We start from the raw sequence: 25,234 nt of genomic DNA on the forward strand, positions 1-25,234 counted from the left end.
TCCAGTTCATTTTAGCTGTACAAAACAGCTTGTTATGCTGCTTGAAACTGCAAACTGGTATTTTTTTTACTATATTATATTAATGTGTTGTCTTAATTATAAACACATTCATTTGTAGTGCATACAATTTGACCATTTACTGTACTTGGATATTCTTCTGGATTTTTCCCTGTAGCGGGTAATGAATCAGAAGTCTCGCACATTCGCAGAAAACAGCTTGCTTCTGCATTGGAAAATAAGGTGGATAACGGCCAGAGGTTGTCTTATTATTGGGAGATTGGAAAAAGCATAATGGCTAACTTGGATCATGTAAAGCACCTCATACAAAATAAAGCTAATCATACAATGGCCTCTGGTCTCCTTCCCTGTGTACTGCCAAAGCCGCAGTGTTAGCACCAGCCCTGCTACACCTTTTTGGTTGCAGGCTTGCCTTCCAGTGGCTTTGATAATGGCAACATGATGCCTAAGGGAACATCCAATAGTTCAATTATGCTTAAACGCTGACATTGTCCAAGTATTAGCCTAATTAACATGACATTTAACTAAATATGATTTAAAAACACACAAGCTTGAAGTAGGTTCCTAGTGACAAGAATGGCTTACTATAGTTATACTGTTCTCCCTTCATGTTAAACCTTTCCTAAGTCTGACAGCAAGTTAAACTCCATCAATTATACATTCGAGAAATGGAAGTTTCAATTTCAGCATTTATTGCAGCTTGATGTCCGAACTCTACAATAGACCTGACACTAAAGGAAAAATACAATCTCTAGTTAGTCTCATGACTGAACGTGTTCAAATAACACAAATTATAATATACAGGTTACAAGAATGTTGTTAATATTACACACATTTGCATATTAACATCGATTTTTGTATATATTTACGATTTGCATTGAAAAAGCTTAAGATAACATGCTATGTGTATAAATGACAACGTCTTAACCACTTTACACATTAATGTCAAGAATACATGTCGCCCGAAGCAAGTAGATAAAGAAACTTACAGCTAGTGATGGGACGATTGATACCGCAGCTGCGAGGCTCCGACGCAGTTTTCAAAGCACTATTGTATCTTCTTCTTCTTCTTCTTTTGGTTTTATGGCGGGTTGCGAACCAACTTCATAGGTGCATACCGCCACCTACTGTGATGACTGTGATGGAGAATGTACTCACCTAAATCTTAAATTCTGTTCATTATTCCACAATTCTTAAGAAATCTCATGACTGCACTTATTTGTTTTCCTGCATTTGGACCATCATTCAGGATACTACTTAATGAAAATTCTTTAACTCCTAAGGATTGTCTATTGTATCACACACTGTGCCGATACTTGTATCGAAATGACAACAGCACGTGATTGATGACGTTTGAAGCTTCGAACGTCATGCAGTATGGGAAGGTCGGGACAGCTGGGCCATAGACATATAAATAATTTCATAATACTTGTCTGTCCTGAGGCACAACTTAAAATGTTGTTATAGGGAAGAATACAAAATATAAGAGTCTAGGCTCCAGAGAAATGTTTTTAGATTCTTGTCAGTGTTATATTTAAAATGTAATTAAATCAAGTAGAAATGCTTCAAAACATACAGTTACAGAACATTTTATTAGTATATTAGTGCCGCATACATTGTGATATGATACTGGTCAAATACTCCTATGCATCATTTCAAATAATAAAGTCTAACGTAATTCTCTCAACATTCTCTCCACCAAAGAGTCGAGAAGTTGTGTTAATTAATCAAACAAGCCTGGTATAGTGGGTCATGATTAGCACAGTTATATTTGCTTTTTTGTTCATAAAAGCATAGCCATATCATAGAGATATAAAACCATAAACCTGCTTTTTATTTATCTAGACAAAAATATATATTTTATTAGAGACCTTTGGTAACAAAACTGAAAAGACGCTTTATTATAAAAAATGAAGTATATTAATCATATAAAGGTTCAAGATATTAATGATTACAAATATATGCCAGTAATTTCTGTAGCATTTTGGACGTTTTTGTACGATTTTGATGGTATTTTTATTGCATTTTCATGCATTTAACCAGCAGATGTCCCCAGAATCAACCATTCGCCCATACAAATAAATACATTTTGTTTGTTTATTTATTTATAATAAGGATTAGCTCTATGGGAGCAGTAGCATATAGCCTGAGTAATCTTTACATGTAGCATTCTGAACACGTCAGATTGTTATGCCACTTTAAAGGGGTCATATGATGTTGCTAAAAAGAACATTATGTTGTGTATTTGGTGTAATGAAATGTGTTTATGTGGTTTAAGGTTCAAAAAACACATTATTTTCCACATACTGTACATTATTGTTTCTCGTCTATGCCCCGCCTTTCTGAAACGTGTTGATTTTTACAAAGCTCATGATTGACCAGCTATCCAGAGCGTTGTGATTGGCCGAATACCTCAAGTGTGTGACCTCTTTTGGAAGACCAAACAAAGTAGTTTCGCCTTGAGTGAGCGGCGGCTGGCGGATTCGATGAAGGAGCGTCCTGCGGGCTTGCGGCAACCACATGTGACGACCCTGGGCTGGACTCTGCTTCATCCACGGTGAAAGCCGATCCGGCGATCCACAGCGCGAAGTTGATGTATTTCCTCAGCGACCAGCACGGATCAACTCCAGGCATGACGAAGCAGATATCGTCCTCTTTTGGAAGACCAAACAAAGTAGTTTCGCTTTCACAACGAAACACACAGCGCCTTCACAACATGGCGGCAGCGGCAACAACAATACTACAGCGAGAATAAAAGTTACGCCTTCTTTCTTTGCGTGAACATTTGGGCGGCGTTATGCAAATCTTCCCACATTGTGACGTAGACATGTGGGGGCGTGTTAGAACGAGCCGTTTTAGGTAGGCGTGGTGAACTCTTAACTTTTATAAAGAATATCTCTTTGTATTTGAGACTTTAGTCTTTGCAACTTTACAGATCTTCTTTATGCACCAAGAGCTTGTAACACTCCAAAGAGAAAGGAAAAATTTAAATCGCATCATGTGACCCCTTTAACTTTCACTTCTGTACTGGTAATAGATGTGGACTTGGATAAATAAATCTCAAGTGACATGCAAAAACAATGACCAAAACAGTTCTGAAACCATGTTTATTATACACAAAGATTAATTATTATTAAGGTTGCTTTCTTTTACAGAGATTAGAGTAGATAGAATTATAAAAGGTTATGAAATTCATTGTTACATTAGGAAAGGCTAAAATTGGGCCCCATTCCAGCCCTGTATATCCAACTTAGCCCTATCTAGAGCATTAATAAGTGACTTTCTCTGCTCTTTCTGGAGCGTGTGGATTGTATATCAAACATTTACATTGTATATGTTTGTGTACAAATGCAGATGAAAAAAAAAGACTGACTTCTAATCAGTTACTTTTTTAAGAGTTATTGAAATATGTATTTGTCTATAAAGATAAGTGAAAGACAGGTGGTGACGTGTGCAGTCTTTCTATTGTAATAAATAGCAATTGAGGGTTTTCCACACAGAGAAATGCTCAAGTTAATAAATACTGCATGACAAACTTACGACCACGCTTAAAAAATGGGACCCTGCTGCAGCTGACTTGAGCTCAATGTATGTTATAAAGAAATGCTTGTCTTATATTCTGCTCAAAACTCTGTTTGTTCTGCTGTTGTTCATTTATCGGTTATAGAAGAAGTATTTATGTTTTATAACTGATACTGTAGCTCTTCATAACATGGACTATGTTACGATCATGACCAGTTTAACAACGATTTCCTACACTATGTACTGAGGTAAAATGTGCTTTTTGCTGTGTTAAATCTAAAAATACCTGTGCCTTAAAAAATAAAATGTAACTAATGGTAAATGCAGAACATTTTCATTTGAATTTTATTCAATAAGCAGCATCATATAAGGATCCCTATATTTTATTTCTAGTTTCATCAACAAAATACAGTGTTTAAACATATTCCTTTCACCATAAATTTCATCTTTGTTTGCACCTTTCAGACACCTCACTCATTCGCTTAAAATATTTATCACAAATGCTTCTTTAAAACGATTTTTCTTCACAAAAACAAACATGCATTGTTTTAGTTCATGATTTATGAAGCAGAAGCGTCTCTTCTCAGACCCTTGAGATGTGATGTATGTGCAGTACACATGCTTATTGTCTATACAAATGTCATTGGAATTAGGGGTTATTGATAGACAGGTTACTTGTTGCATCACCATAGCAACAGTGTATTGATCAATCGGCATGCTGGTTTGATTATTGATTGTTTGGATGGGGGAGGGCAGCTCTGTTTTTATATCTGCATCTCTGATCACAGACTGATGATGAATGAAACGAACGCATTTTCTAACGAACACGGTTTAAAAAGGTAACATGTCCAGAAATGCGTCAGCACACGCTTCCCTCACATCTGTCATCATTCAGTGGATCACTGTGTGTCTGCTGTCTCTGGGCTTCCTCTTGAATTCTCATATGTGATAGTTATTCCATATTCAAGCGAAATTTTAACACCATGACTTTATAGTGTAGCCGGTGAAAGAACAACAACATCTAACTAAATATTCTACTTAAATGTGGGAGCTTTACGCACGCAGTTATAACTTCGAGGTTAATTTTTACATTTATCTTTAGTTTCGTATGCTATAATAATAATGACCTAAACTGTAATAATGTCGAATAAAGAGCTAAATATCATTTTTGTGTAGCCTATCTGAATCAAATCAAAAGATCTATTACATTTTTCCTGATCACAGATTTATTGTTTATAATAATGAATGTGTGAAATTAAATCATGTTAAAATAAATAAAGTCGGATTCTGCAAGAAAAACGATAGGCTATGTTAAACAACAAATTGATTTATTGTTTATTACACTGTAATCGCTTTGGCCGGAATTTATTCCATAATGCTCACATTTATTTCAAACAAAAATAGCGAATGATAATATATACGAATAGCTTTGAATTTAAACATCTTAAAGGTGTTTTTGTTGTAAGCATATATCCTTAACTCTCGGAAGCGTTTTAAAGAGCCCGGTCTCATGAAAATGCGTATAAATAGTACGCCAAATAAAAACGAAAACTCGTGGTATTGATACGCAAAAATGGACTTTGGCGTGCATATGATACGCATGTGTTTGGCGTGCATATAATACGCAGTTTTCGCGTGCATATGATACGAAATTTGTTGGCGTGCATATTATACGCAGTTTTCGCGTACATATGATACGCATCTACCCCACAACCCTAAACCTACCCATCGCGTAGCATATACACGCCAAAGTCCGTTTTTGCGTATCAATACCACGAGTTTTGTTTTTTTATTTGGCGTACTATTTATACGCACTTCCATGAGATCGGGTTGTTTTAAATCTTATCTTAATTAGCTACTGTACAATTAAAATGAGTTAGTTCTTCTTTATTCTGTGTCCCTCGTAATCACGTAAGACAATAAATGACTAGCTTTCAGTTTACGCTTTGAAGCTGCATTCAGTCTATGTCAAACATATTTCTAATGGTCAATATGATCAGAACAGAAGCACATATTTGAGCAGAATGTATAGCGTGTTTACTCTCCTTTTGAGCATGAGACCATTTAATTTAGAAACATCTAAAAAAAAATCATCATTAAAACAAAATGGTTAAGAATTAATCAGAATTCAACAGATCAATGACCAATTACATGCCGAGTATACCACTTAATTAAATGATAATGCAAATTTTGATCGTGTAGGTTCGCATCGTACAAACAAACTTTTAATGTGGGCTTTTGGTCACCTTTTTGGGGGCCGGGCGTTTGCGCGGTGGTCTCTATGTGTGATTGGCTCGTTTGGACAAAGGGAGGGCATCCATTTAGGAATTGGTGTTGGTCATCCTGGAGGGGAGAGTGATTGGGAATCACGTGGACTTGACCGAAACAGGGAGAGAGAGGGGGTCGAGCATGAGAAGCATCATCAGTTCAGAGCAGTCACCGAAACACCGAGAGATCACCTGGAGAACCCAGATTTAACGCAAACATCCCTCACTGGACATCAGGAGAAAAGCATAGAGGAGGCGAAGAGAGGAAGGAACCCATGGCTGAGGGTATGTCATTTGTTTTTGGAAGTTCTGGTCCTCTTCGTGAAGGTAGCCTACATCAAGGTGTTGCTTGTTTAGGAGACGCGGGGGTTGTGGGTCCACCACGCATTGTCTTCAGGTTTCTTCTTCTCCGTGTCTGACCCCCACTCCCTCGTGTACGCGTGTAAGTGAGGGTATCGTGGAGTTCCTCTTTGTTTTACTCGCGTTACTTTGTTTTCATGAGACTTGAGGAAGGTTTTAGGCCCGCGCTGGTCGCAGAAGGGAAGGAAACCGAGCGCGTGGATTTCATTCAGCTCAACATGGGTTCAGTTTTACACCAGGACTATCAAGGTGAAGTAGCAGAAAATACGAGCAAAGAACTAGCACGGGCTGCCATTGAGACGAGTTAAATGAATAGATTTTTAAAATTGTATAAGCCTATTAATTATCCCCAGCTTTGCCTTATGTTCTGATATTTATTTATTGAAATAAAAACTTAATTGTTTTTAAAAACATAATAATAAATTGTTGTATCAACACATATCAAGGCATTTCGTAACTTGGTGAAGTTTTTATATATATTTTTTTCAATTAAAAAATAATAATTAAAATAATACTTGCAACATACATGGAGAGAGTGGTAAATACTACACTGTTATGCTTTCCAAGCTACAATACAGGCTAAACGCTTTAATTGTAAATATGCAGAAATGTGTTTTAAAACCTTTTTTATTTGTAGTTATTTGCTACAAAACTGCAAGAGACGACTAACCAGCTATTTAATCTATTTAAAACATTGAAATAAAGGTCAAGTGAAACGTTTGAATAGCCAATGGCGCGGATTTATTGTGTAAATCGTTTAAAACAACTACTGTTCGGTCTGTCATTTTGGCGGCAATTATTTCATAATGCAAGTTTCGAATGTATGTTTCTGTTACATTCGAATTTTTAAATTTCACCTTTGAATACATGCCTGCGTGTATATTATGTTCTCTTGTAAAACCAATGATGGTAAATGTGAATGGTTTTGCAGGAGGCTGTAAAACAGAGGAGGAGGAGGGGCAGGCCGCAGAGGAAGACCCTCAGTCGTACCACGGCGTGGGCGTGTGCAAGTGGTTCAATGTTCGGATGGGTTTCGGATTCCTGTCCATGAGCACAAGAGATGGTGTGCCTTTAGAAACTCCAGTCGACGTGTTTGTCCATCAGGTGTGTGTAGTGTTGAGAAACATGTGAATATCAAATAATTTCGAGTAAAAATCTGATTTTGGATTATTGCAGAAAACAAGCTCTGTGACCAACAAACGATTCTTACACATAGAAACATTTTGTTCATTAAGATAATCATTACAAATCAACACAAACTAAATAGCTAGATTATAAACACAATGAAGCTGTAGTCATATTTAGCTGTTTTATAACAAGGGGGTATTACTGATGTATTTTATGTCATAGAATAAAACATCAGAAATCAGCTTTATTGCCAAGTGTGTTCACACACACACACACACACACAAGCAATTTGTCTTGGTGTTAGGAGCTTCCGGTACAGAAAATACAAAGTGCAGACATACATAAAAAGAGAGAATAGACAATAAATTATAAATAACAATAGTAATAAAAAATATACAGAAAAAGTATGAAAATATCTTGAGTTTGAGGGTTTCTGCAGGTTTTAAAATTCACACTTCCACAAATGAAGGCCTTCAATACCTCTTAAATCAGAGCAGCAAATCTTAAATTGATAAAGTCCTGGCAATGTTGCATGCATTGCTAAAGTTAATATCTCCCTTAGTATTTTTGTCTTGTTTTCAAATGGAAATTTAAAAAAAAAAAAAAAAAAAAGGAACAAATATCTGTAAATGGGTATATGGAAACTGATTTTCCCTTTGAATTAAGTTGTTTTAAATAAAAGTCCGTCGGTGGACATTTGTTCTTTTTAATCATAAACTTCATTTTGATCAGTTTTATAGAAAAACAAGACCTATGTCATTTAGCTTCCCAAGTAAATGTATATCAGTTAAAGAATCTTTAGATATTTACACTGGAAAAAAAGACAAATACACAAAGGAAGAATGTCATTATTTTTTGCAGTAAAAGTTATGTCCATATTCTAGTGGTTGGCAACAGAGCTAATCAATCTTTACGTTTTTTTCTTTTTTTTTTTGTAGAATGAATTAAAAATTAATTGTTATCCGTAGGAAGTTATATTTTCAAATTTTGAGGTGTTTATAAAACAACTGATTGTGTGACATTTACATTTAGAAAACATTTGATGTATTTCAATTTATTCCTTCAATTTGGGCTTTAAAAAGTCATAAAACCTGCAGAAACACTGATGCACACCACAGACCTCATTTCAGGCGTTTTATCAAAACATATTCAAAAAACAATTGTCTTAAAGGAACACTCCACTATTTTTGAAAATAGGCTCATTTTCCAACTCCCCTAGAGTTAAACAGTTGAGTTTTACCGTTTTCTAATCCATTCAGCCGATCTCTGGGTCTGGCGCGCCAGACCCGGAGATCGGCTGAATGGATTGGAAAACGGTAAAACTCAACTGTTTAACTCTAGCGGAGTTGGAAAATGAGCCTATTTTCAAAAATAGTGGAGTGCTCCTTTAAGGATGATGGAACTGGAAGTGCTTACTCGTTTTGGGTTTTGGCCTACAAAAATACGTCATCTCTGCAGCACGCTATTCCAACTTTTATTTGCATTTACCTCTTTCCCATTTGGAAAGCCAACATCTGAAAGTCAAAATTGCTTAGTTAGCTCTTAAATGGCTGAAACAATCTTTCATGAATGTCCAAACACTAGTCAAACAGCATCACTTCCCAGACAAAGTGTTTGAACTTCTGCAGGAATTGCATTCGTCCACTCTGGTGTGGTTAGTAGTTCTCCCCTTTACCTCTCAATTTCCATGTAAGTGCCATGTCTTAAAACAATAGTCTGGCCTGTCAGCACTTGCACCTTCAAGGAAGATGCCTTTAATCTTGTTTCCTGCCATAATGTCATTAGCCAGATACGTGTATTCTATTGAAGTAACATTTAGGAGCCGGTTTTTGTTGAGGTGACCAACTGGCTGGCCATTTGTGTCTCAGAAACCTACTAAATTTGCAACTTCATTTACTAAAATTTGGCACATTTAACACATCACAATCCCAGTGTTCTCTTAAACAGTAGATTCAGAGTAGTACTGGGCATGTAGTACATTTTCTGTGTTGTTGTTGGTCTGTCAGTGAGCATTGAGCAAACTAAAGAGTTGTAAAGTGGTTGATTGGGGTTTTCAGTAGCCAAAGCCAATGCAAGATGGCTGATATAATACCATTATTTTTGGAATACAACTTAATTATGCATATGCAAAATTGAGGTTAAATTAACATTTATTTAACACATTATTACTAAACTCAATTAAAAACCCAAAATATCCAATTTACATTGACAAGTTAGGAACCGACCCGATGGGGAGTGATCAGTTCTTGTCCAGGCCTATATATCGGTCCATCGCCACATTCATTCATGATCCACGTGCTGCACACGCATTTGGTCATGACAGCGGGCCTCAGCTACACAACATTAACTCCGCTGCTCTTTGTGAGAGCAGACAAAAGAAAGAGAGCGTGACAGATCCTTTCTTTCTTTGTGGACTTTTGCTTCCTATTATGTCACAACCTGCTTGCTTGTGATTTCTCCATCACCTGTGTGACTGTTACGAATGGATCATGCATGTCCATACAGTACGGATCCTGTGAACATGCTCGCTTCATAGGGTTTTTACTGTAGGGAGAGCTTTAAAAGATGCCTCGGAGCATCAGGGGGACGTCGGTGGGAGGAAGGGAAGTTGGGGGTTGGGGGGTCACACGTGTCTAGGGAAATAGGTTAACGGTCACTTTGACCGACACACAATGGAAGTACTTGAAAGGGAACACTGCATCTGCCACAACATAGTTGTAACCAATGATGTTTCCACAAAACATACACAACTATAGATCCTCTTCGGCTCCAGCGGGGCCTTTTACATCACTTCAGTAAGAAGATCTGTAATACTAGTCCTCTAAGGCCAAACCCAAACCTGATGATCCACCAAGAGTGTGTTTGATACATTGGTCTTATTTCTTAAAATCATATATAAAACATTCAGGAGAAGTGGAATAATAAAGATGTCTCCTTCATTCTCAGTTTTCAGCAGAATGTTGACAATAGGCTATGTGCTGCATAAATTCTAACTGATATACAGCATCAGTTAAATATTACTCACAACGCCTAATACAGATGTAGCCTACATCATATTTTCTGCATTACAGTAAAGAAAATGCTATGTTTGCATAACTGTAGGCTACTTACAATTGGAGGAGGGAGATAAAAATGCAGTTCACGGTCATGGAAACAGTGTTTAAAATCTTAATGGTCGTATGCAAAATATAATTTCTATAATCTCTACATTCACTGATTGTGTTCATCAACATTTATGCATTTGGCAGATGCTTTTATCCAAAAGTAAAAAGCCCACATTTACATTTTTTATCAGTTCTATCAACACGATAAGGTCTGCAATGCATTTGCTGCATGACATCGCATCACTGCCATTGTTTGTTGGCAGATGAATAGGATACTGTAAAGTGCAGGGTAGCATTAGTTGTCTGTGAGTATGGCCTTTAAAAGGCTTTCTGTTAAAGGAATAAGTTCACCATGAAATGAAACTGTCATATACCCAACTCATCTTGTTCCAAACATATGATTATCTTTCTTTCGTTGAACACAAAAGGTGAATTTTCTGAGGATTATGCTAGTCTCTCTATTCAATGCACGCAATGACAATAAATAGGGACTGAGGCTTTCAAACTTCAAAAAGAACATAAATGTGTCCATGCAAATCTTCCCAAGCCACATGATAGCTTTGTGTGATGAACTGAATTTTGTGAGCAAATCATTCAGACCAGTTTTGTGAATCTGATGAGCAAATAAATTGAAAAGATCTGACTTTCTGATTAAAAAAAAAAAAAAAAACTAAATTAGACATTGCTACTTTTCTCATTAACTAATGATATACTTGTAATGTATTTGTGCATCCTATTTACATTTATGCATTTAGCAGACATTTCTATCCCAAGCGACTTACATTGCATTCAAGGTATACATTTATGCAGTTCATGCATTTCTAAGGAATCAAACCCATGACCTTGGAGTTGCTAGCAGCATGCTCTACCATTGCCATTTTCATTTTGAAGCCAGAAAGCTACACTTCCATGATTCTTAAAAAGTCACGATTAAATGGAAATAGAGACAGGTCTGGTCTATATATATATTGTGACCAGATATATATCCAAGTGCAATGGAAAATCGAAAAAGGAGGGGAAAAGGGTAGAGTGGGAACTGGGTTTAAGCTTCAGTTGTTACTTTGAGATGTGAGCGATGAATTCAAAAACTAGAGGCAGATGTGAATGCGAGTTATAAAGGGTTGTCACTTTTTGTTTAAAAATTACAAGGTCAAAAATAAAAAAAGCATGCATGGATGAATCGATTACAATAAGAATAATAACATGCATTTAGAAAACAGTTGATGATCAGACAAGATTTTCATTTCATGCTGACTTTAAGAATTCCTTGTGTTATTGTCCATAGAAAAGAGAAAGGCATTTGGGTTTGGAATGGCATGAGTGTGAGTAAATGATGGGTGAACTATTCCTTGAAATAATTAGTTCAGGTGCTCGTTTACACTCTGCAATGGGAGCTAATTCTTCACGGGGAAAATGTTCGCCCTCAGGATACACTAAAGCCAAGCAACCATGTGAAGAATTTTTCTGGACCCCACAGCATCTTCCCAGTTGTCAGTGAGGGGGATTAAGAGACCTGTGTGTGATGTGGGGGGATGTGTGTGTGTGTGAATCAGGAATGCTGTAACCTGGGTCGGGGGATGGTAAGGCCTGGGTTTTTCACACATAAATCACTCGCTTTCTCTTTCATATCCCATAAGAACATACATCATCACATACTCCGCTATAGTTAAAGGAATAGTTCACCCAAAAAAGAAAATTTGCTGGAAATGTTCTCCCCCTCAGGCCATCCGAGATTTAGATGAACAGATTTGGAGAAATGTAGCATTACTTGCTCAGCAATGGATCCTCTGCATTGAATGGGTGCAGTCAGAATGAGAGACCAAACAGCTGATAAAAACATCACAATAATCCACACGACTCCAGTCCTTCTGTTCCTTTAATGCTGTGATCCTCTGGGACCACAGTAACACAAACACTGATGATACCAGATGTTTTGTATTTCAAACCTAACAGCAATTTATTGCCTTGTGCATGCAGCTAATTGAGCTCCTGTATGAATATGGATTTGGTCTAGTGACCTTACTGGCAATGTTTATCTGTCGTTATCTGCCTCTCTCAGAGTAAACTGTACATGGAGGGTTTCCGCAGTCTGAAGGAGGGTGAGGCTGTTGAATTCACATTCAAGAAGTCCTCCAAGGGTCTTGAGTCTCTGCGGGTGACGGGTCCTGGAGGAGCTCACTGTCTGGGCAGTGAGAGGAGACCCAAAGGCAAGAGTGTCCAGAAACGCCGGGCCAAAGGAGACAGGTGAGTCATCTCAGAGCTACACACTCTTTGATTTCACACTGATGTCTTAGAAGAACCATTTTGGGTTCCCCAGTGAACCTTTCAGTGATCAGAAAAGAACATTTTAAGAATCTGAAGGACCCCTTTCCACTATGAAGAACCATTTGTACAATGGAAAGGTTTCTTGGATGGTAAAAGTTCTTCATTGAACCCATCAATGCCAATTAAAAAGCTTTATTTTAGTAATTTGGCGATTTAAATATATCATTTAGTATTTTACAACTGGGGCATTTGGCAAAAGGCTGGTTTCCTCTTCATTACTAAGACTCAAGGGTCTTTCTTAACTTATCAACAGAAATCCAGCAGCTTTATTTGAGGTCTTGTGCCATTAGAATGCCTTGTTTGGCTGGTCAACCCTGTTCCACGTCATATTCATGTCAAACAAAAAAGATATTTTATTATGACATCATAGAAGCAACTAGATGTCCTATTTTGTCTTATGTTGACATGGAATCTTTAATTGTAAAACTAAATTCTGAACTTCAAATATTTAATATGAATATCACTGGGGCAGTACCTTTTTAAAGGTACACTTTGTACCATACCCCTAAAGGCTGCATATTATTTCCTAAAGTGTACATATTATTACCAAAATGGTACATATTTTTAAATGGTAGGACCCCAGTGATAGCTTTTGTACATTTTTTCTGAGATTGTAACAACTTTATTACTAAGAAGCACCTTGTAGTTTAATGACTTTGAGTGTAAGGCAATGTCCAATTGAAACTGTCAAACTGATATTTTTTCAGTAGGCATGGTTGCAGTGTAATTTGGTATTCATTAATTTAGCTTGAGGTGGCAGAATGCAGTTTATTTAAAGGGTTAGTTCACCCAAAAATGAAAAATCTGTCATTAATTACTCACCCTCGTGTTGTTTGAAACACTTAAGACCTTCGTTCATCTTCAGAACACAATTTAAGATATTTTTGATGAAATCGTGCGTTCACGACAGTATCATGACGCGAGCGTGTGGCGGCGCCGGCGCTGACCCAGATCCGGCGTAATGATGTCATCACTGATGATGATATTTCATGCCATTTTTTGCTCCCAAATGGTACCAAAACAAACCTTTCTCAGCTCTCAGTGCGATTGGAAGTTAGAGGCGTATCATTTGGCCCATCAGACAGTCCGTTCTGATTACTGTGAAAGACACTGTGTTGACAGTATCAGATCGTTGTATCCTCAAAGGGTCTTGCGAGGCTTGCGTTCGATACATCCCCGGAGCACGTTACCCCTTTAAGAACACATCTTTAACCACATCTGTCCATCATGGTTATTCATTTATTTGAGTGGACTCTCTGCATTGAGCTTAATTGTTTTCCTGAAGCAGCCTTTGTGAAAAAGAAGTACACTGTTGCAATCTTTAAAAAAAAACTGCTTATTACAGAAATAATATACTTTAAAAGTTATTTAAAATTAAATAGCAATACATTATAGTTGAAATTTATATTGCATGCAGTTAGTGTAAAAAAGGGTATTTTATATTGAAACATGTATGTGTCATGTATTTAACTATACTTGTAATTACACATTTATAATGAAGTTGCATTCCAAATAAATTCATTTTAAATATAACATCAAATAAATCACTACAATTGAAATGATGTATTTTACATGTGCTTTAGTATGTTAATCAACATATCAAAATAAGTGTACTTCTTTAAAGCATGACAAAAGATGTACATAAAGTAAAACTTTTAATTTGACATTATTACAAAGTGCCCTTTTAAAAAAGTGTACATAAGTGTGTTAAGGAATAAGAAAATATCTCATTTTAAGTACACTTAAGTGTCCTTTTATTCCTTTAATGTTATCTGCAAGTACAGTTTTTTTTAAGATTTGAAGAACACTACAAGTGCACATTCAGTATAATTAAACACACTCCTTTTTCACAAGGGAGAGCAGAATGCTTGAAGTCAGGATGCAGAGGAGAACGCTGCAGTTTATTTAATTGCTAACAGATGAAGGTACCCGAGAGAGGTCAGGGGTCAGGATTGCCATGGAAACTGCATGTGTTTAGGGACAGGGTGGGGTGTTTGGGGGCTAGGAGGTCATAGTTCATAGGTTGCTGCTGCAGCTTTTTTCAAACAAAGGCCGTCATTGCCTTCTGCACGCTTGGCCTGCTGTCCGTCCGTGTCGCGTGATGAAGGCCTCAGGTCAGTGCCTGTAAACCACCAGAAGCCACTCTAGTGTCCCCCAAAAGTCTCCTGTGCCCTGCAGTCACCCACATGACCTCAGCTGAGTGGACATCAATGCAGCAGCGACTGCCCCATACCAGGCACCCATATGCCACTGGGAGCTCCGCACATGGCCCTCCTCTAAATAACTGTGTAAACTCTGACAGCCTGGGCATGAATGGACATTCAGGAAAACATGTTTCAAAATACACTTGGTTAGATAAAAAAAAAAAAAAAGCAATGTTTTATTTTAATTGGAATATTTGCTCACACTGATGGCAAACATTAACCCTATAAAGCCTACACATCCTATTTGATACACACATTTCTGAGGCCTGATCAAATATATGCTAAATGCTTTCTGTTGTCTGATTGATAGTTTAGACTTTTTATCAAGTAAAAGGTCTTTTATTATAATTGTACAAACGTCCACACTCAGCTAGTGCTTCATGTGTCTTTTTGCTCTGAAATCTACTGATTTTTATAAAGTAAGCATAAGTATAACTTTGATATTGTTAGTAATATTTCAAGATGAACACTTACTTGACTTACTTGATTATCCATACATCATTTTTTAGAACAATCATGTTCAAACGTGAGTCTCAAATATGATCATCAGGCTTTTGAGGAAAATGTATTTGTTCATCTCTCAGTCATCATTGCATTGCATAACATTTTGATCATAAAATTAGTCATATAAATATAATTTTACTAAGACATTATTGGGAAATGACAACTGAGTGATATGCATTTTATATAAGAAGTCTTAGTTTTACTGTTATAAAGTTCTTACTGATTTACATTACAAGAATGGCATCTTATTTTTGTCCATAAGTGACCCTGCAGCACAAAAGCAGTCTTAAGTCGCTGGGGTATATTTGTAGCAATAGCCAAAAGTACATTGTGTGGGTCAAAATTATCGATTTTTTTTATGCCAAAAATCATTAGGATATTAAGTAAAGATCATGTTCCATGAAGATATTTTGTACATTTCCGACTGTAAATATATCAAAACTGAATTTTTGATTAGTAATATGCATTGCTAAGAACTTCATTTGGACAACTTTAAAGATGATTTTCTCAATATTTAGATTTTTTTGCACCCTCAGATTCCAGATTTTCAAATAGTTGTATCTCGGCCAAATATTGTCCTATCCTAACAAACCATACATCAATGGAAAGATTATTTATTCAGCTTATTTATTAATGTATAAGTCTCAATTTCAGTTGACCCTTATGACTGGTTTTGTGGTCCAGGGTCACATATAAGCATCAGCAGCTGCACCAAATTGCCTCTGAATAAAATTGAGGTGTTTTTCCGCTTCGAATATAAGCTCCATTCTCTGCTATATCATACTATATGAGCCATAAAAGCTTGAAGTATCAAACATGATACTCTAAAAAACACATGCAAACTTTGTGTGTGTGTGTGTGTGTGTGTGTGTGTGTGTGTGTGTGTGTGTGTGTGTGTGTGTGTGTTTGCCACTACCCAATTTTTATTGGCAAATGAATCCCTTTTTTAGTCATTCTGTGTGTCTATTTGATGTGCACATGCCAGTTACGAAACTGTTTAGGAAACAAACCTAATTAATTCTCACATAAAATAAATTTTAGAATGACCTGATTTTTGATTGTTTGAGACACACTCAATCACTATTTTATATTCCCAAAACTGTTCTAAAAGTCAGAGTCACTTTAACAGGATTTGAGTTAAACCTTGCTGTAAGACGCTTAAGTGATTTTGTTCATAATGGTGATTAAGGAAAATTTTTATTATAATTGTCCCGCAGGTGTTATAATTGTGGCGGTCTGGACCACCATGCCAAAGAGTGCAAGTTGCCTCCCCAACCCAAAAGATGCCATTTCTGCCAAAGTGTCGCGCACATGGTCGCCAACTGCCCCGCCAAAGCCCAGCAGTCGTCTCAGGGGTCTCAGGGAAAGTCTAGCGGTGACAAAGAAGAGAAAGCGGAGCTCAGTCATTCCCCAATATCCACCGGGAGCGCCAACTGAGACAGCAGAGAATGGTGGGACGACGCTTGAAAACCAATCATATCACTATACTGGGGAAAAAAAATAAAATGCTAATGCTGCTGTTTCAGGAACTCCCTCAGGTCTATAAAAGCAACAGATGAGAAGAATCTAACTTTTTTTATTGGTTTAACACTCAGGAATAGAGCTGCTCTCAGGAATTTCAGTACAATGTTTGGCGTACAGAAGTAGTTATCTCATATCTCATTGAGGGGACGTTTACACGACAAAACGGAAATGTTTTCCTTGGCGGTTTTTCTTTTTAAGTTTTGAATACGAACGTTGTCAAAATGATCCAAGACTGAAAATGCTGTATTATACATGCCAGGCCAGTAGTTGGCGATGTCACTTTGTAAAGAAACGCTATGCACCTGCACACATATGCATTCTTACATACTCACGGATGCCTACAGATCAAACACGTCATAAAATTTGCATCACAATTTCACGTTTTTGTAGTTTACACAGAGACAACAATGGTATCGTTTTTTCAAAAATGTGCTGTTTGATACCTGTTTTCAAATGTTTTCAATGTTTTCAAATGCAACGCTCAAAACGCATCAAATGTTTTCCATTTTTAGTTGAAAACGGCATCGTGTAAACGGCCCCCAAGTGATTTTTAAAGGTGTTTTCTCTACTGAGCTCGTCTAGAGTTGCCGTAAGGAATATACTCAAAACAAAGGTCTTTTCTTACAGATTATTGACTGATTGATGCATTTGAATGTTTCTTGTATTTCGTGATGCTTTTATGAAAATGTTTTGGTGGTGTTTTGGGGTGGGCTTGAGTTGGGGATTTGGCGATTGCCAATTTTGCAATAGACTGTCCTGATCACCAAGGACCAAATGAATGTTAAACCGCTGACCTGGCTCTCAACCAGCGGCTCCTTTTACACGTGTCCAAATCTGTCACTAGTGATCTGCGGTTATCTTCAAACAATAACTCAATCTATTAGACATGAAAGTACATAATCACACTTTTATCTCTAAACTTCAGTCTACAGTCAAATCTGGGCTTGGTATTTGCTGTCTTGTCTTAAATGCTGCTGATCTGTGTGTCTGCTAGCAATATATTTTGCTATTTGTCTTTGACAATTGGCCTCAGGGGTTTCTTGGAGCAAGATAGAGAGAAATAAGTTATTCTTTTGAACAAATGTTGCCCATTCCTACGTCGATGGTGAAGACATTGGCTCCTTTCTCTAGCTGCCGGTATTGTTTGGAATGTATTTAACAGCCTTTTACTCCCATTTTACAGGAGAGCTGAAAGACATATTTAATATATATATATATACATATATATACATACTGCTTATGTAAACCTTTTATTAGCCTTTACTCATAGTATTTATTTAGAGCAACGTGTTCTGCATCTTCTCCACAATGTAAAAGAGACTCAGGTTCCTACCTCAAGTATCTCAGAATTATTTCCTAAAATACCTCAACCATCATGTGCCACGAATCAACTGATATCAATGAATTGATTTGTGTGTGTTTGTGTTTTATTGCACTGATTTTGTTACATCATGGGGCATTGTGGTTTCTCTCTGTCTGTGCTGAAGTCTGCACTGCACTCTGCCTCGTCTTACAGATTTATGCTTTATTTTTCAGTCGCTATTTGACCTATAAATGCCTTTTACTTCAGTGTTGAATCATGACTGAACTCAGGAAGTAGGCTATGTCAGATTACTCAAGGACTGTGAGGAAGACACGATTTGTGACACGAATTGTATTATTCTATTATAGTTCCATACCATCATAATCATTCTAATGATTGACTTTTTGAGATTTGTGGATCAAACAGGATTGTATATCCTATCTAGAATGCTGTGGTTGCCTCTTACATAAACTGGAAACATTTCCGATATCTAATCCATTCCTTTATGCAATAATATTTAAGTTCATGTTTTGTTGTATTTAATAAAGAAGGAATCAGACAAAGTTTTGCGCCATTTAGATGTGTTTTTGACTATCCTGTTGAACTTGGAAATCACTTCTTGAACATTTGAATGTAATGTGAGGTTTTCAATGGTTTTGTCATCTTAATAAATTTAGTGGGATATAAGAAAAAGACCGGCTATGGCGACTTCTCTCAACATTTTATTTATGGGTTAATTTCCAGCCCTAAAACTGCCATGAAAATTCATAATCTTTTAAAGTGATAGAAGTAAACATAATTCGTTTTTGTTAGTACCTACGATCTCTATAATAAGATACATTTATTCTGATTTTCCTAACTTGTATTCAGCCTTTCTCGGCGACTTGCGAACAAGCAGTAGTTTGTAACTAGAAAAATATATATATTTGTGCGCGTATATTGCCAACTTGATGGTAAATTTACGAAATCAAATCAACCTCATGAATATCATTTACGCAATGTGACGTTCCGCCCGGTAGGCTTACCTGATTGGCTAAAAGACAGGCGTTGGTGAGTGGGCGCTGGTCAGTCTGGCCAATGAACGAATTTTAGGTTTCTAAAAAAGGTCATAGGGGCTTGGGTTATGATTGGACCGTCCATGACGTGCGCGATGTCGTAACCGCTGCTAATTAATATTCATTAACAGCGTCTTCGCCTCTACTACAGGCTTTACGGTACCAACATGGCCACTTCCTTGGACTTATGCTCTCTTGTGCTTATTTAAACGTTGTAAGACTATGATATTTTGATAGCGGACATATCACAACTTTAAAATGAATCTATCGCGAGTCACATCTCTGTTAATACGGGGGCGTCGCGTTTACCGGACAGCGGGTTTTGTCTGCGGTGAGCGGATTAGAGATGCAGCTGTCCTCCTTAAAAACAGCTACTCTGTGTCTGCAGTCAGAGACAGAACTGCACTTTTGCACAGAAACCACGGCGAGCCCTCACAAGTCGTCCAGTAAGCATGTCATAACCATAGATAATAAGATGTTGACAGTTTTATAAAGTTAACAGCGTTTTCTGCATGACTGGCAGGTTGGAGTCATTGGTTCTGCCACAAATGGGACCTGAAAGTGTCCTGGTGAAAATGCTGGCGGCTCCCATCAACCCCTCTGATTTAAATATGATTCAAGGCAAGAGCAAAGCATGTAATAGATTCAATAAATAATGCATTACCTAAGCAATGACCCTTAGTGGACAAATGCAAGCCATTGACAGTAAGCACAGGACATAGTGTTAAATTTCTCCCCAAAATCAAATGAAAAAAATGTGAAATTATATTTTGTTTAAAGACGTTTTGACATTTATGCGTTGTGATCTTATTTTAACATCTCCCCCAAAATTGTCATTACCATTACATGTCTGGATGATTCGTGTGTTGTTTTTATAATTTCCAACATTCTCAATTTTATTTGTTTATGTATTTTTTAATGCCATCAAACGATTAATCGCGATTAATCGCATTCCAAAATAAAGGTTTTTGTTTACATAATATATGTGTGTGTACTGTGTATATTTATTATGTGTATATAAAGACACATATAGCTTATATTTTGAAAATATTTACATGTATATTCATATAAATTATATCATATATTTAATATATAATCGTAACATATTTTTCTTAAATATATACATGCATGTTTGTGTATACTATTTATATACACATAATAAATATACACAGTACACACACATATGTAAGCAAAAACGTTTATTTTGGATGCGATTAATCGCGATTAATCATTTGACAGCACTATTTATTTATTTCGTTCTGAATTGAAGCAAATCTAGATTAATGCTGTTGTTGTTTTTTAGTTCCTTTCAGCATTTAATTTATAAATAATTTTGTATTTAAAATGTATTTAAAAAAAAAACAATAATAAGAACGAGATGTTTTTGCATTGCATATTTAGAATTGAGTGGAAAATATAGGCTATTTCTTTCCGTTAAACCAGGAAACTTTTAACTGAATGCAAACATCTTTCAAATATGATTTTGTATATTCACCCACTTTCGTTAAACAGGCACATATGCCATCCTGCCTGAGCTTCCAGCGGTGGGGGGCAATGAGGGTGTGGGCCAGGTCATGGAGGTGGGTGACAAGGTGAAGACACTCAAGGTGGGCGACTGGGTGATTCCAAGAGATGCCGGCATAGGTGAACATTCAGTTCAAGCCTGGTGTGGTCAATGTGATCATCAGTAGTTCTCAGTCTCTAACACCCCTGCATTGATCTGCACAGGAACATGGAGAACAGCAGCTGTTTTGAAGGCTGATGATCTGGTGACTTTGCCTAAAGACATCCCTGTACTGTCTGCTGCCACTTTGGGAGTCAATCCCTGTACAGCTTTTAGGATGCTCACAGACTTTGAGGAGCTCAAACCAGGTTGGCAGCGCTTAACTCTATCCAAACCACTCATCGTACAACAGAGGTCTTTACTTAACTCTGTATTTTAGGAGACACAGTCATCCAGAACGCAGCTAACAGCGGAGTCGGACAGGCTGTTATCCAGATTGCTGCTGCTAAGGGCATTCAAACAATCAATGTCGTCAGAGACAGGTAAAAATGACTTTCAGGGAATGGTTCACCCAAAATGAAAATTTGCTCACCCTCAGGTCATCCAAGATGTAGATGAGTTTGTTTTTTTATTTTGAAAAACCTGTGGATCCTCTGCAGTGAATGGGTGCCGTCAGAATGAGAGTCCAAGCATCTGGTGGTGTCTTGTGAAGAGAAAAGATGCGTCACTTTTGACCAAAATACCAGTCCATAATCCATAATAATACTTCCTTCAGTGAAATTCCTTCAAATTCATCATGAAATCAAAATTTGATGCAATTTATTTTCTTAAAGCACTTGCATGGTTTTATGGTGGATAATTTATCAGTGCAGGTTTTTTGTCATTATGATGTTTCAACAAATTTGCTTTGCCTCTGAAATGGCTTTCCTTTTTGTTGGTGTCACCTAGTTTGTGCAAACATTTGGTTAATGTTAATCAATAGCCAAATAGCTATTTTGGTATAGTTTTAAACTACTGTTCATGTTGCCTTTCTAACATCTGGGATGTCTGTAATCATTTTAAAGTAATTCATTCCTACTTGACATAATAGCACATAAGGATAGATTTGGAAAAGAAGCGTTGTCACTGGAATACATGGAGATGCTCTGAGAGTGAACTTGACCTTCATCCTCCATGTCCCAGTTAAAAAGTCTTCTCAAATTTGGGTCTGCGCTTTTTAATGAAGGACTTAAAATAAGTTTCCCGTATCGGCTGCAAAACAGCTCTTTAAAGGAACACTCCACCATTTTTGAAAATAGGCTCATTTTCCAACTCCGCTAGAGTTAAACAGTTGAGTTTTACCGTTTTCGAATCCATTCAGCCGATCTCCGGGTCTGGTGGTAGCACTTTTAGCTGTAGCTTAGCATAGATCATTGAATCTGATTAGACCGTTAGCATCTCGCTCAAAAAGGATATTACGCAGCGCCTTAAAATAGTCCCCAGCTAGGTAACTTCCAATAAGCCTATTTTCAGGCGCTGCGTAATATCATTGCGCCTGCTGCACCCATGGTACGGCAGCAAAGTTCCTTGATTATTACGCCGGAATGAGAGTATAGTTCCTAGCCATATTGACCTAGAAAATCACAACTTTTCATTTTCCGTCGGTCTTAGTACACAATGTAACTACAGAAGAGTCAAGTTTTAAATAGGAAAAATATCGAAACGCTTTGGTCATTTTTGAGCGAGATGCTAACGGTCTAATCAGATTCAATGATCTATGCTAAGCTACAGCTAAAAGTGCTACCGCCAGACCCCGAGATCGGCTGAATGGATTTGAAAACGGTAAAACTCAACTGTTTAACTCTAGCGGAGATGGAAAATGAGCCTATTTTCAAAAATAGTGGAGTGTTCCTTTAGGACGAAAAGTGCAGAAACTTTGTATTGTGACTTTGTATTGATGTTGTTATTGTGTGAAGCAGCTTGTTTGTCATTTTAGGCCTGACCTGCAGCAGCTCTCTGACAGACTGACAGCACTGGGAGCCACACACGTCATCACAGAGGAGACACTAAGACGGCCAGAAATGAAGGAGCTTTTCAAGGTGTCCGAAACATTCTAGTCCTACAAGCATATTTGCTTTGTCTATAAGTGAATTCTGTGTTATAAAAGCAACATGTAAAAACATTCTGTAGCTTGAGAGAGATTCTGTATTTTGATGGTGTTCGGCGTTTGCTTTTAACAGTCGTGTCCTCGGCCTAAACTAGCTCTGAATGGAGTTGGAGGAAAGAGCGCCACAGAGCTGTTACGCCATTTACAGTAAGTGGCTACATTACTGAAACAGAGAAATGAAAATGGAAAAAACATATAGTGTAAACGGTGTCCAACTAATTCTTTAGTGAGATTTGTTCTAGAGGAGTTTTTTTTATATATATATATATGAGAACTAAGGCCCATTTAGGTCAAATTATATGTTTTAATGTTATTTTTTTATTATTTTTATGTGCACAGTGCAGCTGATTTGCAGTATTTTAAATAAAGCAGATTTGTTACATTTGTATATTCATCATTATACACATGACACTGAACGTAGAGAGCAATATATATATATATATATATATATATTTTTTTTTTTTTCCATAAAGCATTCTAAAGCAGTTCTTGTAAGGGGCCCACTAGGGGGCCTCATCAAACTTCCAAGGGGCAACAGAATATTGTATTATATTTATTATATTATATTAAAAAATGTAACTTCAAATAATAAAACACATAAAATCAAGATTAAATCATAGCTCTTTTTCCCCCTCAGTAACTAACATTTTTAAATGAAGAACATGCGGTTCTTTAATCTTCTGTTAAAGTCTCAAAATGTATTTAATTTAATATAATAACAATTCCAGTAACGGTAAAAATAAAAACAAGCAGCCTTGTCATGATTACAGCAGAAATAGAGGAATTATCTTCTTCAATATAATAGGAAACCCTTGAATATTTTGTTAGATGTAGAGATGGTATGAAAATTTTATATCATGATTATTATGAGCAAAATTATTATGGTTGTCTGCATTATCATGGTGTTGTTAAAATGTGCTGGAAGTGTTCAAAAAGTACCGATATACACATTTAAATCATATCAACAAGTTTAAAATTTTAAACCAACACTATGAACGTTGTGTAATAAAATTAACATTTTGACAAAAGTTTTAGAAAATGATAAACCTCACATTTCAGCATTTAAAACGTTTTTTTTTTTAAATAAATCAAAATTTAAAATGATCACAATTATATATGATTTCAGGTATTATTATTTATTTGAACTGTTTAGACACTGCATTCCACATTACCCCATTTTTCATCAATCAGTTAAAATTTACAAAACTGTGTAAAAAGTAATCCAAATACGCTCTCTTGGTCCTCCGTTTTCCGCAATGTTTTCACAGAAATCACAACCGACGTTGCATGTCTGCTTGAGACTCTTGCTAACTTTGCTTAATGCTGGGCAGTATTTAGCGTGAATTTATCAATCGTGGTAAATATTGTTTTTAAAGGGGTCATAGGATGCTATTTTAAAGATCATTATTTTGTGTATTTGGTGTAACAGAATATGTTGACATGCTTTAATGTTCAAAAAACACATTATTTTTCAAATACTGTACATTATTGTAGGTCCTCTATGCCCCGCCTCTCTCAAACACGTAGTTTTCTACAAAGCCCCCTCCTTTGACAAGCACAGTCTGCTCTGATTGGCCAGCTGACCCAGTGCATTGTGATTGGCCGAACACCACAAGCACGCATCGGAAATGTAACGCCTCTTACCATAATCGCGAGCTTCAGCTTTCAAAGTAAATATCAAGACAGTTAATAATGTTGTTAGTTTTACCATCAGTTCAAGCCCGAAAGGGCAACAGAGTCGCGTGACAGACACAGTGATGATTAGAGAAAGGAAAAATTGAAATCGCATCATATGACCCCTTTAATGATAATTAAAATGTGAAACAGTAAAATTTGACCTTGGTTTATCGTGAAAACTGGTAACCGTTGCATCCCTAGTTGGAAGAGTTTCTTCACATCAACCGCTGGTCTGAAGCATGAACCAAACCAGCCAGCAGAACAACATTGCAAACTTTGATTTGATCAGTTAGGGCCCTTGATAAGCACTGTGTATGAGGTCTGTAAATGAACGAATAAGGTGTCTGTGTTCCTCAGAAGTGGAGGCAGCATGGTGACCTACGGTGGGATGGCCAAGCAGCCAGTCACTGTTCCAGTGGTGAGCTTGACTGTCTCAAAGACTATAGAATACCCAAGACGTGTCACTCGTATAGTTTTGAATGGGGAAAAATGCAACGCTCAACAGTGTTGGGGGTAACTCATTACAAGTAACACGAGTTACGTAATCAGATTACTTTTTTCAAGTAACTAGTAAAGTAACGCATTACTTTTTA

At 36.9% G+C, this 25,234-nt stretch overlaps 2 protein-coding genes across 2 annotated transcripts in view; both read left to right on the forward strand.

Moving 5' to 3' along the window:
• Nucleotides 1–6,082: 6,082 nt before the first annotated feature.
• On the forward strand, nucleotides 6,083–16,869 carry lin28aa (lin-28 homolog Aa). The gene is made up of 4 exons (XM_016506703.1): nucleotides 6,083–6,134; nucleotides 7,099–7,271; nucleotides 12,459–12,643; nucleotides 16,650–16,869. The coding sequence occupies exons 1-4, from the start codon at nucleotides 6,083–6,085 to the stop codon at nucleotides 16,867–16,869; spliced, it is 630 nt and encodes a 209-aa protein (XP_016362189.1).
• A 2,591-nt stretch (nucleotides 16,870–19,460) lies between these two features.
• Nucleotides 19,461–25,234, forward strand: part of LOC107703920 (trans-2-enoyl-CoA reductase, mitochondrial) — an 8,450-nt gene continuing 2,676 nt past the window's right edge. The window contains exons 1-8 of the mRNA XM_016506723.1: nucleotides 19,461–19,760; nucleotides 19,838–19,935; nucleotides 20,827–20,958; nucleotides 21,043–21,186; nucleotides 21,258–21,360; nucleotides 22,794–22,896; nucleotides 23,038–23,111; nucleotides 24,999–25,059. Of these exons, the coding sequence (XP_016362209.1) occupies nucleotides 19,573–19,760; nucleotides 19,838–19,935; nucleotides 20,827–20,958; nucleotides 21,043–21,186; nucleotides 21,258–21,360; nucleotides 22,794–22,896; nucleotides 23,038–23,111; nucleotides 24,999–25,059 (903 nt within the window). The 5' untranslated portion in view covers nucleotides 19,461–19,572. The remainder of the gene's footprint in view (nucleotides 19,761–19,837; nucleotides 19,936–20,826; nucleotides 20,959–21,042; nucleotides 21,187–21,257; nucleotides 21,361–22,793; nucleotides 22,897–23,037; nucleotides 23,112–24,998; nucleotides 25,060–25,234) is intronic.

This window comes from Sinocyclocheilus anshuiensis, unplaced genomic scaffold (genome assembly GCF_001515605.1).
Source record: "Sinocyclocheilus anshuiensis isolate Anshui unplaced genomic scaffold, SAMN03320099.WGS_v1.1 scaffold991, whole genome shotgun sequence".
Classification (NCBI taxonomy): domain Eukaryota; kingdom Metazoa; phylum Chordata; class Actinopteri; order Cypriniformes; family Cyprinidae; genus Sinocyclocheilus; species Sinocyclocheilus anshuiensis.